This window comes from Coffea eugenioides, chromosome 2, assembly GCF_003713205.1.
Source record: "Coffea eugenioides isolate CCC68of chromosome 2, Ceug_1.0, whole genome shotgun sequence".
Taxonomy (NCBI): domain Eukaryota; kingdom Viridiplantae; phylum Streptophyta; class Magnoliopsida; order Gentianales; family Rubiaceae; genus Coffea; species Coffea eugenioides.
This window is the reverse complement of record NC_040036.1, coordinates 76,753,592-76,767,948: the sequence shown is the minus strand read 5'-3', so window position 1 is coordinate 76,767,948 and position 14,357 is coordinate 76,753,592. Positions and strand designations below refer to the sequence as shown.

Below are 14,357 nucleotides of genomic sequence, written 5' to 3'. Positions count from 1 at the left end.
TTCTTCTTGTTTCTAGAAAGTAAAAGAAACCCACGATTGATTCATTAACTCATGATGACTTGGTTTCCTACTTGATTTGATCAAGGTTGACCAAACTAATTTAGTGTGTGGGCCTGAGTTGTAACTTAACCAACCAAATGGGCTGGATAAGTCCAACAGTAAAGAAGATAAGCGAACGTGCTTGATTCTTGACCGAAAGCAAAATAAAATCTGCCAGCCTTAAGCTTAAATTATAGAGCTCACAGTCAAAGCAAGAACATAACATGCTACTAGAAGTGGAGCCCCGAGGGAGACGATTAAATTAATGGAAGAGGACAAGATGGAGAAGGGAAGAGTGTGTGTAACAGGTGGAACTGGATTCTTTGCATCATGGTTGGTCAAAAGACTTCTTGAAGATGGTTATTCTGTCAACGCCACAGTTAGGTCCTCTTCAGGTTCATTTTATCAAGGCCACTTCTCCTACTTAGTTTACCATTTTTTTTTGTACTGTTTTCTCATTGAATCCCTGCTGGTTTTGTCATGGAACACTTCGTTTCTCATTGAACTGTTGTAATGATAATATTCTGTACAATGAGTTGGGCCCTTGGTTTCATCTGATGAGACACCTTCTTACACCACCTTCTAGCTTTGTTGATGATAGAAGTTTAGTGCTCAGTTCCCATTATGCATAAGAGGGACCAGTAAAAAGGGACGGAAAAAGAAAGAGAACAAAGAATAAATAGACGTACCTGATCCCCCCTTAGGTACCCTTGATGGTTTATTGAAGTTTTCCCTGTTGAATACGAGGTGGGATCTGTCAATAGTTTTATCAAGATTTAACTACGTTTCCAGTATGCAAATAACCATCCCACATTTTATGACTTCACAATGATTTCCCAAGTTTTATTTCAAGATGTCTTCCCCACAAGATAGATAGCTTGTATCAGCTACAATTTTACAAAATCTGCGTGATAATGTGTCCTAGCTTGTACTCTAGATAACGGTCCATAAATTCAACAGCACATCTATGGATACTGGACAAGGACTGGAACTATGTCAAATTAAGTCATGAAAGGCACTCAATTTTGTTTCAGTACATGCTAAAGAAAGGTTTATCGGCTGAACGCAAATTTGAAATTCACAAGTTTTCCAATCTCAATTCAATTTTTAGAGTGAATGTTAATTAAGTGTTATTGGATTGTTATTTGTCAAAAATGACATTTGAAACTCACTGGTGCCAGACCGAAGGAAAAACATTAACTACCTCACAGAGCTACCCGGTGCATCAGAAAGATTGCGGATTTTCAATGCTGATCTTGATAAACCAGATAGCTTTGATGCAGCAATTGAGGGCTGCATTGGAGTCTTTCATGTTGCTCATCCTATTGACTTCGAGGGCAAAGACACTGAGGAAACAAAGATAAAAAAGGCGGTCAGTGGAACAATTGGGATTCTTCAGGCATGCCTTAATTCAAAGACAGTGAAGCGAGTTGTTTATACTTCCAGTGCATCCACTGTCGTTTTCAATGATAAGGGCCTAAACATGGTGGATGAAAGCATCTGGAGTGATGTAGATCATATTAGGAGGATCTTTGGTGGTAGTGGGCTGGCCTCTTACGCAATCACCAAGACGTTAACGGAAAAAGCTGCCTTAGAATTTGCAGAGAAAAATGGGCTTGATCTTGTGAGCATAATTCCTACCTGGATACATGGCCCCTTTGTATGCCCTTTTCTGCCTGGCTCTGTACGTTCCTCGATGGCAATGGTCATTGGTAAGCTTTTGTTTATCAGAATAGCATGACTCACTTCTTTGTTTCTGTTACTCTCTCTTAATGAGTTGGCAGCATCAGAAAGACAAAATTAAGTATTTCTTAACATGAATTTGTCTGCATTATTCGAAAAGTTTCAGATAGCACATGAATTTTAGGTTGAAGTTTGCAAGAAATATAACTAGGTAAACATATTTCACGAGTAATGAAGAATGCTTTCTTAATTAATTTGCAGAGGTACCTCAGAAATAGCTATCATCAGCTCTGCCTTAGCTTGAAAAAGGCAAAGAATGGTTTAAAGTCTAAGAATGCTAGTCATCAAAAGTTTCACTTAAGGATCCTATCAGCCCGGAACTTTTCTTGTTGTGCAGGTCATCAAGACGAATTCAGCGTTAAGTATCTTTATAAAACACCATTTGTGCATACTGATGATGTGGCCAGGGCACACATCTTTCTGTTTGAGTATCCTGAAGCCAAAGGGAGGTATATTTGTTCTGCTGTTGAAATCACTATTGATAAGTTAGCCGAATGCCTGTCCGCTAGGTACCCGGAGTATGCAATACCAACTGCTGAGTAAGTTCTGTTATCTTACTGTTATTTGAGTACATATTGATGAAATGAAAATCTAAGTGAAGTCAGTTCCTTACAGTTCCTTGAAGGAGATGACAGGATCCGAAGAATCTGGTAGCCTTTCATCCAAGAAACTTTTGGACACTGGATTCGAATACAAATACAGCATTGAAGACATGTTTGATGCAGCAATTCAGTGTTGCAAACAAAATGGTTTTCTATGACTGGTGTTTGGCTTGCAAACTGAGTGACTTTGATTTATCTTCCACTGTCATAGTGCATGATTTTCCAAAGGCTAGCACTTGTTGTTACGTTTGGTTCAGTGTAGAAAACTGGAATACTTATTTCATCCTCGCGTTTGTTTAATTATGGGAAATTCTGTCACCAGATTTTTTTCCTTTTGATTCTCCAATATAGTTGTTGATCACTAAGGACTGGAAAATGAAACTCTTATTTCTTAATGACCATAGGATATCATGCAGTGATGAAATTAAAGTATTAGCCTGCTTGCTAATAAGATCGTTGCCTCTACTTTGGCCAAAAGAAGATCATAACCTGCTTTACTCTAAAACCGAATTCAGGAGAAGACTGATGACAGAAACTTTCCTTCTCCGTTCAGATAGGACATCTGAAACAACCCAAACAATAACATTCATTCTGGGTATTGCTACTCAAGAGTCCAACACAAACCATGATTGTATAGTTGATAGGCAGGAAATAATGCAGCAGAGGCCAAAATAAACCATGATCAGTCCAAGGAGATTCGAGTAATTTACAATTGGGTCCTCGGTCGTTTACCTTGGGCTTGTTATGGATTCCCTTCTATTCGTTTCTGTAAGTTCTATTTTGTTTAGACCTTTTGGTTTTTATCCGTGGTCAAAATATTGCTGCTCTGGGCATTTGGAATATTTCATTTGGCTCAGCGATTGAGAAGTGAAATCTGATTTCCTGATGAGACTTACGTTGGAATGTTTGATTTTTTTTTCCACTTAAATTTTATTTTTTTAAGAATTAATTTTCTATATACTGTCAGTATTAGATGAATGATAAATTATACAAAATTTGAATTTGAAATTCAACTTTTACACTATGCTATAAATGTAACAGTGATAATATATACGCTATCAATATATATATATATATATATATATAATTTACTCTTTTTTTAATCTATTCATTCATTTTAGTCATCTGCATGCACATTTGCCTAGGAAGTCCTCCCCCTCCAAGTAATCAAAACAATGAAAATGTACGGAGGGGATGTCGAGTGCATCAAAAGAGAAATAAACAGTACCAATAAGTCAAATTCCAAATTTTTTTAAAATTAAAACAAAATGAAAAACTGTAATACTCCACAATACAATTCAAATAATGGCAACAAACAATGATAACACTTTTTTCTTTTTTTTAACAATGTGGTAACTGGTAAGTGGCCAGGGACGACCCATGCACTTCATCTCGAAGATTACGTCTCCTTTGATAAAGACTTGGAGCCAGCAGATGATGGATATCGACATTCTGCATTTTCCATGTAATCGACAAAACTCAGTACCTCATCATTATTTCCCCCTTTTGGGAAACAAATATATTGTTTATTTTGGCATAAAAAGAGATACCAAAGAGAGAAAGAAATCGGAATAGACGATAGACTGACCTGTTAGCAGCATAGGTAAAATGCCTCAGACTCGATGCTCGGCTGGTGTATCAGGCTGTTTTCCTGGCATATTATCTTGGAAAGCAGGTAGCTCCATATATGCCTCAAACAACCTTGATAGAAGAGGAAACTCATCCTAAGAAACAAAAAGTTCAATAAGCCATGAATCACTTGATAACAGAAACAACATATAACGCTAACTCGTTATAATGCAGCTAACATGCAATTGGATCTTCTCATAATAGAAGCTCTATATTTGAAGATTGGAAGGGAAGGATCCTTCATGAAACTAATGGTAAAAGTTAAGCAGCTGATCAATGACTTCAGCACAAAAGTTTATGAATCAAGTACTATAGCATGTATTTGCACATTAGAAATAAGGATACTTCATGAAACTCATGCCAAAACTTAAGCAGCTGGTCAAGAATTAAACTGAATTAGAGACTTAAACTTCAAGGCATAAGACAGTCCTTTGGGGACATTACCATCTCGACCTTGAATCTTGTAATGGCAGCATGAATTTGGGGTGCTAGGAATAAATCAACCTGCATATTTTGGCCAATGAGATACTGTATGTTTTAGAAAGCAGTAAGCACAGATATTGCTCATATTAATTCTTAAGTTGCAACCAGTGAGTACTTCAGTAGATTCTTCAATCGACATTAAGTATTTGCTGCATCAGATTTTCTCCTTTAGGAACAAAATGCAACATCAACATCGTCATCATATATTCAACTGTTGTTGTTTAGCGAGTCTTAGTCAAACATGCAATAGTAAGGAGTAGATAGTCTCGTCCATGAATAAGCTAAAAAGGTAATAAGGTTGGAAACAGACCAGGAAAACTTCATTGCCAGTGGCATATCGACCAGCATAATCTTTCAATAGCTTCTCCAGCGCTGAAAATGTGCATGAAGAATCAGGCAATATACTCGGGAGGTAATTGAAGGCACAAATGATTGTCAAATCTTACCAGCAAAGCCTGTTCGTATATCATCTTGCGCACAAGCGATAGCTTCTTGAGGTCCTAATTTTTCTCTCATATGTTGCTTCACAAAAAAGAGAAGTAAAATAGCCATCATATATTCCAAAACTTGAATCATACAAGAATGGCATTGTCTGAGCCATCAGCTCAAAAGCACTCTTACGTACAAGCATAAGTTGACGAGGCTGTATACTCGAAGAAATAACATTTGCCGCCTGCAAATAAATTATCAACCAGAGATTAGGTGATCTTACTGCTTGAACAGGGCACTTTAAGGTTTTCTTTTAAGGAATTTCCAAGTAGGCATCACTTCATAAAAAAGATTCATTTATGTAAAGACAGGATCGTTCCAGGTAAGAGGTTCAGAATCTTTACTCTTTTTTTTTTTTAATCAGAATGTTGTTTCAAGTGATGATATAAAGCAACAAATAGCATACTTATCTTACAAAAATACAAACCTTGCATCCATAAGTTCTGTTAATGAGATGGTACTAAAAAGAACATGAACATGTATTTACCTGGAAGTTGATAGCCCTCCTCACAGAATCCTTCGGTAACAACGGATGTTGAGGAAACTTCTCATCTAGATACTGTGCATTAAAGCCACACTTTAGCACAGTTATCTTATAGGACTCAATATCAAGTGCACAAATTGATGTAAGAAACTAAGAAGCACACCAACAAGATGGCAATAGAGTCTGCAAGTACTATGTCCCCATCCACCAGTACCGGTACGTACCCCATGGGGTTCAGCTTCAAAAACTCTGCATCTCAAATTACCTCAGTTTAGCACAAATCCGTGGAAACTACTCTGAAAAACACTCGATCATATGATCGTTGATGATTGATAATAGCTCAGTGACTCAGTCGCACATGCTTCTGTTATATTTTCCTCAAACTTCACATCATTAATAAAGTAACAATATGTCATAAATGCTAACTGGAGAAGAGACAAGAAGAGGTGTCTAACCAGGTGTCTGCTGTTCTCCTTCAGGAAAATTCACCGCTACGTACTCGTACTCCAATCCTGTGTCAAATTTTATTACCGGTTCAGTGACATTTACTTTAACAAAATTTTCAAGAATTTATCCAAGCAAACCAGATGATTAAATGAACTGGGATTTACAATGGATTAGAACCTTTTAAGTCGAGACCAATGCGAACGCGACAAGAACAAGAGCTCAGCCAGTATGAGTAAAGCTTCAGCTTCTTCGGCTCTGCCTCTTCTCTGGCACCATGACCGCCGGTCGCCTGCAATAACTTCTTTGAAATAAATTTGAAACTGAAACGATGCTTCTTAACTAGGAACCAAATATGAGATGAAAGTGAAATCAAACTTAAAAAAAAAATTGACGGACTTGATGGTAGAGAGGACTACTGACCATGATGCAACAGAGAGGAAATGGATGGATAGACTAAAAACTGGAAAAATGGTAAATATTACACTGATGCCTGTATAATTCTTGGATGGACCATTGCTTCTGCGGCTAGTTAGACGAGACATTATTTATAGTCAAAGTGGGAAAGTTCCGTTTGTAAGCTATAGTCATAGTCAAGCGCAAGGCCACTTATTTGTATCGCAAGTCTCCACGGGTAGGATTGAAGTACACTTATTTGTATAGCTGTTGGGAATATTTTTGAAATATTTTATAGTAATAATATATATAAAAAAATTCTACTGTAAATATTTTTAGTAATATTTTTGGAGATATTTTTGGTATATATGTTGGGGTATTTTTAAAATTTAAAAATTTTTAGGATATTTTTAAAAAATTAATACTACTATCCATCAGCACTACCGACCCCTCCCTTCTCCTCTCTAAACCTCCTTCCTCCTCCTCCTCCTCCTCCCTCTCTCCCTTCCTTCCCTTCCTTTACCCTCCTCTCTTCCCTTCCCTTTTTCCGCCAAGCCCTATCCGTCCTATCCCTTCCCCTCCTCTAGTACACCGCAGGAAACGGGAGGGGAAGAGGAAGGAAGGAGGAGAGGAGGAACAAGAGATGAGGAAAGGAAAGGCAGAGGGGGATGGTGGTGATAGATGAAAAAAGAAAATGATGTAAATTTTTTATATATTTGGAGTTCATTTTGATATATTATATTGATGTGATATTTTTGGAGTTATTTTTGTTTATGTATTATTATAACATTTTATATGAAAAATTTGTTTTAAAAAAAACAGAGAATCCAGAAAGAGCCTAGTCAATGCAAGAACTCATAGAGTCATAGTTGTTAGACGATATTGATTAAGCTCAACTGCTCGAGTAGGACTTTTGTTTTTGTTGCCTTTTTTCTTTGAAAAAATCCTTTTAATGGCTACAGGAACGGTTGCTGACGATTTTGTGCATTTTGCACATCGCGTAACTTCGTTTTCGCACGGCGTAACTTTGTTTGCACAACGTGTAACTCTAGAACAAATTTTTGTGAGCTCCACACACGTTGTTAAAAACGAGGTACAAGAAATAATCTGAACCTTACATTTTTTTTGACCAAATCTTGACCATTAACAGCTCAAAAGCGGTCCATCTGATAACCGCTCCTGCCCCTCATCCCAGCTAAGAGCAGATGAAACCAAGAAGCAAAAGCAAATTCGACACATCTTTTCGTGTACGCATTCATTCAATGCAAGAACTCATAGAGTCATAATTGTTAGACAACATTTTGATTAAGCTGAACTGCTCAAGTAGGACTTTTGTTTTTGTTGCCTTTTTTTCTTTGAAAAAATCCTTTTGATGGCTATAGCAACCAGCTAAGAGGAGGTGAAACCAAGACGCAAAAGCAAATTCGACGCATCTTTTCGTATTCGCGTTGTTGGCCTGTTTGGTAGATTTTAGGTACAGTTGATATGATTGCTATACTCCTTTCAAGATTTAATGTTCACTTACAAAAATTAGTTTTACTCATGTATTTAATTAATAAGATGAACAAAAATTTACACTAAATTCATGTAACATACACAAAAACAGCAGCAAAATCTCAATTATACGTGTTTAGAGAACTAAAATGTGCAAAACTGGATTAAGTGTTTGAATGCGTTGGTGGCCAAGTTGTGGAACATATGAAAGCTTCCGGTTTCACAAATTGGAGCATATGTAAGGCGTTATATAGCTTCGATTATTTTCCTCTGCTTATTGAGAAAAGAATAAATGCTTCTTTGTTCTTTTAAAGAATAAGGTATTTATTACTTGCTCTCCGTAGTCAAAATTCAACAATAACTTGCTTTAAATAAAAATGAAAAATAAAAAATAAAAACAAAAAACATTGATTTGCTTTACTTGGTTTATCAGGTCGAAGACGACATGCTAAGTGACAAGTTAAACACAGTAGTATTGCTTACAAAGGTACTGCTTCATCCTGGGACGAAGTCAGTTCACCTCTTCTTTGGAAATGAAGCAAGTCCGCCATGGGAAATAAACAAACATGGACGAGTAACATTTGTACAAAGAAATGGTCTACAGAGTATAGACATCAGTGGATATTGGTCATCACTTATTTATCCTGCTTTCGTGATTTCCTGTTTCCACCACCCCATGTTTGCCATGCCATTTAGAAGAAAAAGCCGGGATTTCATATTGAATACCTGATGAAGAACAGCAAGCTGCAATACAAACGCATGTTAAGGGTAGACTGATCGGAATTCAAAAGACAAGGGGACAAACATGCAAGACTCAGAAGGTAAAGAAAAATATAGGATTCTACTGATATCAGATGCACTGAAAAGCTAACATGCGACCACCGGATCACCAGTCAAGTTAGTTCTCTGTCTCTCTTCCTTCAGTCAAAGATACTTTTCTTAAGAAAAAGTTTGGTTTAAAACAGAAGAAATCAGTTACTCTGTCAATAGGTTGAATACCTCAGTCTCGATGCTCAGCTGGTGTATCAGGTTGCCTTCCTGGCATAGCATCCCGAAATGCAGGTAGCTCTAAATATGCCTTGAAAATCCTCGCCAGAAGAGGAAACTCATCCTATGAATACAGACGGTTAAAAGTCTTCGAGTAATTTAACAACAGAAACAAATCCACTAATAATGCAGATGAAACCCAGGAAAGATAATTACAAACGTTCTATAACATGCAAAACATATTACAAACTAGAAAGTCAGGATCCTTCATAAAACTCAAGGAAAAAGTTAAGCAGCAGCTTGAAGATGCATATTGCTAGAAAGAATCAGCATAACAGCTGCAAAATGAATTTCAAGTTGGTGTTAATTCAGAACTCGAAAAACAGCTGAAAAAATAAGATCATCTTCAAGTTAGTTCCAATCAGAATAGTGCAATTGGCAATTAACCAAAATATAGATCTTTGATAACGCCACAGTAGCAAACAAATATGCCGTTGGTAATCAATTGAAACTAGAAGAGAAAAAGGTAAGTGCTAAGCTAAAATGCACCCAAAATATAACACATTGAGGAGATTACCATGTCAACCTTGAATCTTCTAATGGCACCATCAATCTGCGGTGCCAGAAATAAATCAGCCTGCAAATAATGGAAAAGCAGATATACTTATCAGAAGCAGCAGAAAAATTACATCTAATTCTATTTGAGAAGTTATAGCAGTAAAAATTCACTAAGCACCTATCCTTCAAGAAAGTCTGACTTGAACAGACCTTACAAAGTTACCTCCACCTCATTTTCTCCTCCAAGGAACCTAATGCATTATGATTCTCGCTGCTGACATCAGATTCATACATCACGTTGAATAATTGGAAGTTATCTAGACATTTAGGGGGACATGCAACACCTAAGTCTTCACTAAATTGAGACCACAATGCACCTTTCAATACTACGCTACAGGAATTGTGATGGGAATATTAAGTAGTTTCTAGACCAAAATTGCCTGCTTTAATTGGTGTTAGAATTCATTCATCATCTCAAACTCTGTCTGATTTCTCAAGTCTTTCATATGATGCTTTAATTGGCCTAAATATACCAACTTTTCTCAAGTAAAAACCCCATCTACCCTTCAGAAAAATGGGTGGAGACATATATAAATATCAGCTAAATGGGTTATCCCAGACCGAGAATAACATACAGGGTCCAAGTCACCAAATGCAAAAAGAGACGGAACTGAGTGCAAAATAAGTTCACTTGCACAAATCCACCACATTTCTATATAAGAAGAGACTTATTTAAGAAGATACATTGTTAATTGTGAAATCTAAACTAAAGATGGTCATATTAGCCACGTAACTTGCTATTAGCACTATCAGAGTAAAAAACAGAAACTTGCATGCATCAATACAGGCAATAAAGTGCAATAAGAAGGAAACAGACCAGAAAAACTTCGTCCCCGGTAGCATACTTCCCAGAATAATCTTTCAACAGTTTCTCAAGAGCTGCCAGTAGAATTCCAGAATCAGGCAATGTGCATGGGAATAGAGATGGTATATAGCAGCTAACAGAAAGGCTGACACAATTAAGAGTACTTTTACCAAATTTATACCCAAACATAAAATACAATGATTAACTGAAATAATTCAAGTTCACAAGAATTGTTAGTCAAAGAACTAATTCCTTGATTAGGATCAAAGAAAATATTAGGTCATTTCCTTAACATCCTTGTTACTTTGCCTGGTAAAGGAGTAAATTGAAAAAAGAAACGGAAAAAAAAGGAACCAGCTATGTTCGTCAAGCATTTTGATGTTCTTCAACTAATCAATACTTGGGGGACATATGCCAGAACATTATGCATCTCTTCCTTGTGAAGGATGGCAAACCTCGGTATCTGTTGCCTCAGTCCAGGTCAGTCAAATCTCATCCTAAAAGTGTAAATTCCCCCACAACTGTCTTTCCATACTACAATATGAGTTATGATGAAGAGTTGCAGTGACCAGTCAACTTGAGCACAAATCATAACTCATGCTCCTTGTATTGGACAAAATAATCACTACATCAGAGCTTGTCTCAAAAAGGAAGACAAGTTGTGGAATCAAAATGAGACTGCACCATAAGACTAGTAGTCCTCCTCAAATTGTGAATGATCCAATAAACTTACAATTGCATATTGAACAAAACCTCCAAGAATATTGTGAATCACTTGCCTTACACCAATTGTAGTGACATTAAGTTATTTGTGTTGTGTTACCGCAAATGACAAGGACACTGTTTGCTTAAATGGACAAAATATAGCAGTAACACATAGGAATGCATGACATATCAAAAACTTGTGAGTTTTTCTGTCCATGTAAAATGACGATCAAGGAACATGGAAACCTATTAGATGAGAGAAAATTGACTTCATTACGATGTCTGATGGAGTTTCGTTTTGCCTAAGCCAACGAGCAAACCACACCAGAATCTGAAAAAAAAAATGATGACCAACCAATTCATCTGAATTGATTATAGTAAGTTGAGAAGGCCCCAATTTTCCAGAGCTGCATTAAGTACCTCAATTACCAACAGCAGAACCAAACCCATTGATTTTATATATATTTTGCGCTCCTCAGTCTCTTAACAACTAATTTCGTGTAACCTTTGTCAGGAAATAGCAGAATAGACACTCTTAAATAGTTGAAGATAAGTTGAGAAGGTATATCTTGGTAAGCCAGAAGGGTGATATAGTGATTCTTCTCAAGTAACAGAATTAGTACTATAATTGTTGTTGCAAAGGAAATTTAAAGGCTTACCAGCAAAGCCTCTTCGAATTTGATCTCGAGCCCAAGCAACATCTGCATCAGGACCCAATTTTTCTTTCATAAATTTCTGCATAGATAAAGGAAATCAAACATGATTTCTTATGGTTAATATTTGAGGCATGCACAAATGACCATATGTCAATGAAAATCCATAGAGCACTTCTTACAAGAATAGTTATGTTCTGGTAAGGCTGAATACTTGAGCAAACGATACTCGCAGCCTCCACATAAATGACAAACAAGATAGGAAACATGTTAGGATTCAACCATAATGATCAAGAAAACACATACACAAGAATAAGTATTTACACCTTAAACTAGAAAACAACCTCTCATACTTTACATATAGGTAATTTAAGTTTCAACTCCTTTTTTTTTTTGGGGGAAACAATAAGCTACTCCAACCAAACCAAAAATCTCAAAGCATATACCAGCACCAGCATTGAGTTAAAGGACAACCCTAGCAAACATGGAAAAGTCTCATGAGTGGCAGCATACGTTTGTATAGACTGTCTATCCCAATTCCATTGACCTTAAAAAAGTTCCACCCTCTCCATATAATAGGTATAACTTGAGCAACCCATCTCAGATCACAAAGTGGGGTCTATATAACTTGAAAAACTATCTCTGTTGCAGGAGAAGTCAACCATAAGATCAACGTAGCTGAACCTTCTAGTTACTTGAACATTAATGGGCAAATTTCTCCCAAAAGACTTGTGATTACAAGACGAGCCAGGGTAAAACTTTGTATCCATATTCTTAAAATGAACAAGACCACTCCAGGTTAGCAGGGGCAGAAAACAGTCGAAAGGAGTGACATAATGTTCCAACAAGATGTCAAGATCTTATGAGTCATAAAATTAGTCATAAGTCAATAATGGTAGAAGAATTCCCACAAGATTAGCATTTGCTTTACAGTGACGAAATAAAGAAAGCAGTGACTAGATAACGAATTGACCAGCAAACATAAGATCGATCTTTTCAGTCTTAGGGAGAAAGAAAGTAACCAGCTATATACCAGACCTTTTTTATGCCAAAAATAAAATAAAATTAAAGACTTTAATATAGTGGTGAATTGGCAAGCAGTATAACCTGTAACTCCTATACCTGGTAGTTGATACCCCTTCCATAAAGATCCTTAGGTAACAAGGAATGCTGAGGAAACTTTTCTTCAAGATACTGCATAGAAAAGGCACACGCTAGCATCAGAACTGGGTATTATACAGCCAACTGGATGCGTAAAATCAAACAAGATGCCCACCATCAAGATGGCAAAAGAGTCTGCAAGTACTACATCACCATCGACCAGCACGGGCACAAACCCAACAGGGTTAAGCTTCAAAAACTCTGCATTTTCAGTTACACACAGTGTTAGATTTTTTTTCTTTGCACCAGATAAAATTATTGCAGAAATCCTTCGAAAGGATACTAATGGTCTAAAACCACACCAAACATTCACTTCGTTCCCTGTGTTAGTGCACCAGAAAACAATAATGATATCACTGACCCTCCTTAATTACCCCCTCCCCCCCCCCCCCCCAACAAAAAAAAAAAAAGACAGACATACATTCATTACATTTTCTCTGTGTTCCACCACATAGTTATGCAAATAGCTTAAAAAGTAAATCGTATATTGAACGAAGTTGATGATCAGATTGTTAAGGAACTGATATTCTTTGAAGCCGGTTATAACAGTACCTTAGCATATTTCCAGGAATAACATAATTAATCACAAAAATTACAGATAGGAGAAGGAGTGGAAGAGGGTGTCTAACCAGGAGTCTGTTGTTCTCCTTTCAGCAAGTTCACTGGCACGTACTCGTACTCTAATCCTGATGCATATACACATATTTTTTTTTTATATTCAATTTCAATTAAATATCCACCACATTGATTTTTCGGGAATCAATCAAGAAAAAGGAGGATTATCATTAAAAATCAAATAAAAGCAGCGAAAAAAAAAAGCGGAGGGATCAATGAGGAGAACCTTTCAAGTTGAGACCAATGCGAACGCGGCAAGCGCAAGAGCTCAGCCAGTCCGAGTAGAGCTTCAGTTTCTTTGACTCCTCTCCGGCCTGCAACCCAATTTTTTTTTTTTTCGAAAAAACTTATTGATACGAAATTTGGATTAAATTCCAGAAATAAGATAGAGAAAGCAATATGTTACTAACCATGAATATGATGATAACGATGAAGAAGAAGTTGAAAGTATGGAGTGGACTCGAAACCAAAGCCTGACGAGAATGAGAATTTGTCAGACTTGTTTACACCATCAACCCATCTTTTTATCCAAAATTTAAAAAGTCCACTTTAAAAACACACAGTAGTGAGTTTTCTAAGAAATTTTACAATTTTTATAAATTTTGGTATTATTTTTCTCTGTTTCCGTTCACTTTTGGACAAAAAAGCCGGCTGACAAGAAATAACTCGTATCCTGTCCGCTTCGTCCTTATCCTTTCATTTTTTTAACATTAAAAAATTTATTCCTTCATTTCGTTTCTTTTATTTTCCCTCCTTTTCTGGGCTAATTGATTAGAATATTGTTAATTGACAAAAAGTTCAATCAAATATAGTCCCTTGGCTGCCTGGTATCAATCTATGCCCGTCGCTCCTATATGGCGCGACAGCCAGCAATTTTTTTTTTAAAAAAGTCCTTCTGGCTGTCGCGCCATGTAAGAGCGACGGTCAGAGATGTCAAAAAATTTATGACCGTCGCGGACGGTCAGAGATGTCAAAAAATTTATGACCGTCGCGGACGGTCAGAGATGTCA

The 14,357-nt window shown here is 36.8% G+C and overlaps 3 protein-coding genes across 6 annotated transcripts; 1 reads left to right on the top strand and 2 right to left on the bottom strand.

Moving 5' to 3' along the window:
• The first annotated feature begins 221 nt into the window (after nucleotides 1-221).
• Nucleotides 222-2,715, top strand: LOC113762894 (vestitone reductase-like). Its single transcript, XM_027306525.1, has 4 exons — nucleotides 222-434; nucleotides 1,221-1,751; nucleotides 2,120-2,321; nucleotides 2,398-2,715. Exons 1-4 carry the CDS (start codon nucleotides 305-307, stop codon nucleotides 2,540-2,542), a joined length of 1,008 nt encoding a protein of 335 aa, XP_027162326.1. The 5' UTR covers nucleotides 222-304; the 3' UTR covers nucleotides 2,543-2,715.
• A 900-nt stretch (nucleotides 2,716-3,615) lies between these two features.
• Nucleotides 3,616-6,434, bottom strand: LOC113761969 (glutathione S-transferase zeta class-like). 3 transcript variants are annotated; one of them, XM_027305181.1, is made up of 11 exons: nucleotides 6,337-6,434; nucleotides 6,094-6,205; nucleotides 5,925-5,981; nucleotides 5,633-5,718; nucleotides 5,473-5,544; nucleotides 5,122-5,169; nucleotides 4,943-5,018; nucleotides 4,807-4,868; nucleotides 4,458-4,517; nucleotides 3,973-4,108; nucleotides 3,616-3,836 (listed from the first exon to the last, which is right to left on the bottom strand). In XM_027305181.1, the coding sequence occupies exons 1-10, from the start codon at nucleotides 6,337-6,339 to the stop codon at nucleotides 3,998-4,000; spliced, it is 687 nt and encodes a 228-aa protein (XP_027160982.1). In that variant the 5' UTR covers nucleotides 6,340-6,434; the 3' UTR covers nucleotides 3,616-3,836; nucleotides 3,973-3,997. The 3 variants fall into 3 exon arrangements, with proteins under 3 accessions (XP_027160982.1, XP_027160981.1, XP_027160980.1); XM_027305180.1 differs by having other exon boundaries at nucleotides 6,094-6,214; nucleotides 6,337-6,421; XM_027305179.1 differs by having other exon boundaries at nucleotides 6,094-6,217; nucleotides 6,337-6,419.
• A 1,761-nt stretch (nucleotides 6,435-8,195) lies between these two features.
• LOC113761971 (glutathione S-transferase zeta class-like) lies at nucleotides 8,196-13,906 on the bottom strand. Of its 2 annotated transcripts, XR_003467168.1 has the most exons (12): nucleotides 13,758-13,906; nucleotides 13,574-13,661; nucleotides 13,362-13,418; nucleotides 12,848-12,933; nucleotides 12,694-12,765; nucleotides 11,754-11,807; nucleotides 11,578-11,653; nucleotides 10,226-10,287; nucleotides 9,368-9,427; nucleotides 8,803-8,914; nucleotides 8,649-8,721; nucleotides 8,196-8,547 (listed from the first exon to the last, which is right to left on the bottom strand). XR_003467168.1 is itself a non-coding variant. In XM_027305184.1 (11 exons), exons 1-10 carry the CDS (start codon nucleotides 13,758-13,760, stop codon nucleotides 8,804-8,806), a joined length of 669 nt encoding a protein of 222 aa, XP_027160985.1. In that variant the 5' UTR covers nucleotides 13,761-13,905; the 3' UTR covers nucleotides 8,196-8,547; nucleotide 8,803. The 2 variants fall into 2 exon arrangements, 1 of the variants encoding a protein (XP_027160985.1); XM_027305184.1 differs by lacking the exon at nucleotides 8,649-8,721 and having other exon boundaries at nucleotides 13,758-13,905.
• Nucleotides 13,907-14,357: the final 451 nt, after the last annotated feature.

Excerpts from the sequence above, each read along its gene's own strand:
- LOC113762894 (XM_027306525.1), top strand. The coding sequence starts at position 305 with ATGGAAGAGGACAAGATGGAGAAGGGAAGAGTGTGTGTAACAGGTGGA. Across the intron at positions 1,752-2,119 it reads CTCGATGGCAATGGTCATTG|GTCATCAAGACGAATTCAGC; the intron begins GTAAGCTTTTGT and ends CTTGTTGTGCAG. Across the intron at positions 2,322-2,397 it reads TATGCAATACCAACTGCTGA|TTCCTTGAAGGAGATGACAG; the intron begins GTAAGTTCTGTT and ends AGTTCCTTACAG.
- LOC113761971 (XM_027305184.1), bottom strand. Across the intron at positions 13,419-13,573 it reads CATTGGTCTCAACTTGAAAG|GATTAGAGTACGAGTACGTG; the intron begins GTTCTCCTCATT and ends TATATGCATCAG. Across the intron at positions 11,808-12,693 it reads GAAGGGGTATCAACTACCAG|GCTGCGAGTATCGTTTGCTC; the intron begins GTATAGGAGTTA and ends ATTTATGTGGAG.
- LOC113761969 (XM_027305179.1), bottom strand. Across the intron at positions 5,545-5,632 it reads ACTCTATTGCCATCTTGTTG|TATCTAGATGAGAAGTTTCC; the intron begins GTGTGCTTCTTA and ends TTTAATGCACAG. Across the intron at positions 4,109-4,457 it reads CAAGATTCAAGGTCGAGATG|GATGAGTTTCCTCTTCTATC; the intron begins GTAATGTCCCCA and ends TTTGTTTCTTAG.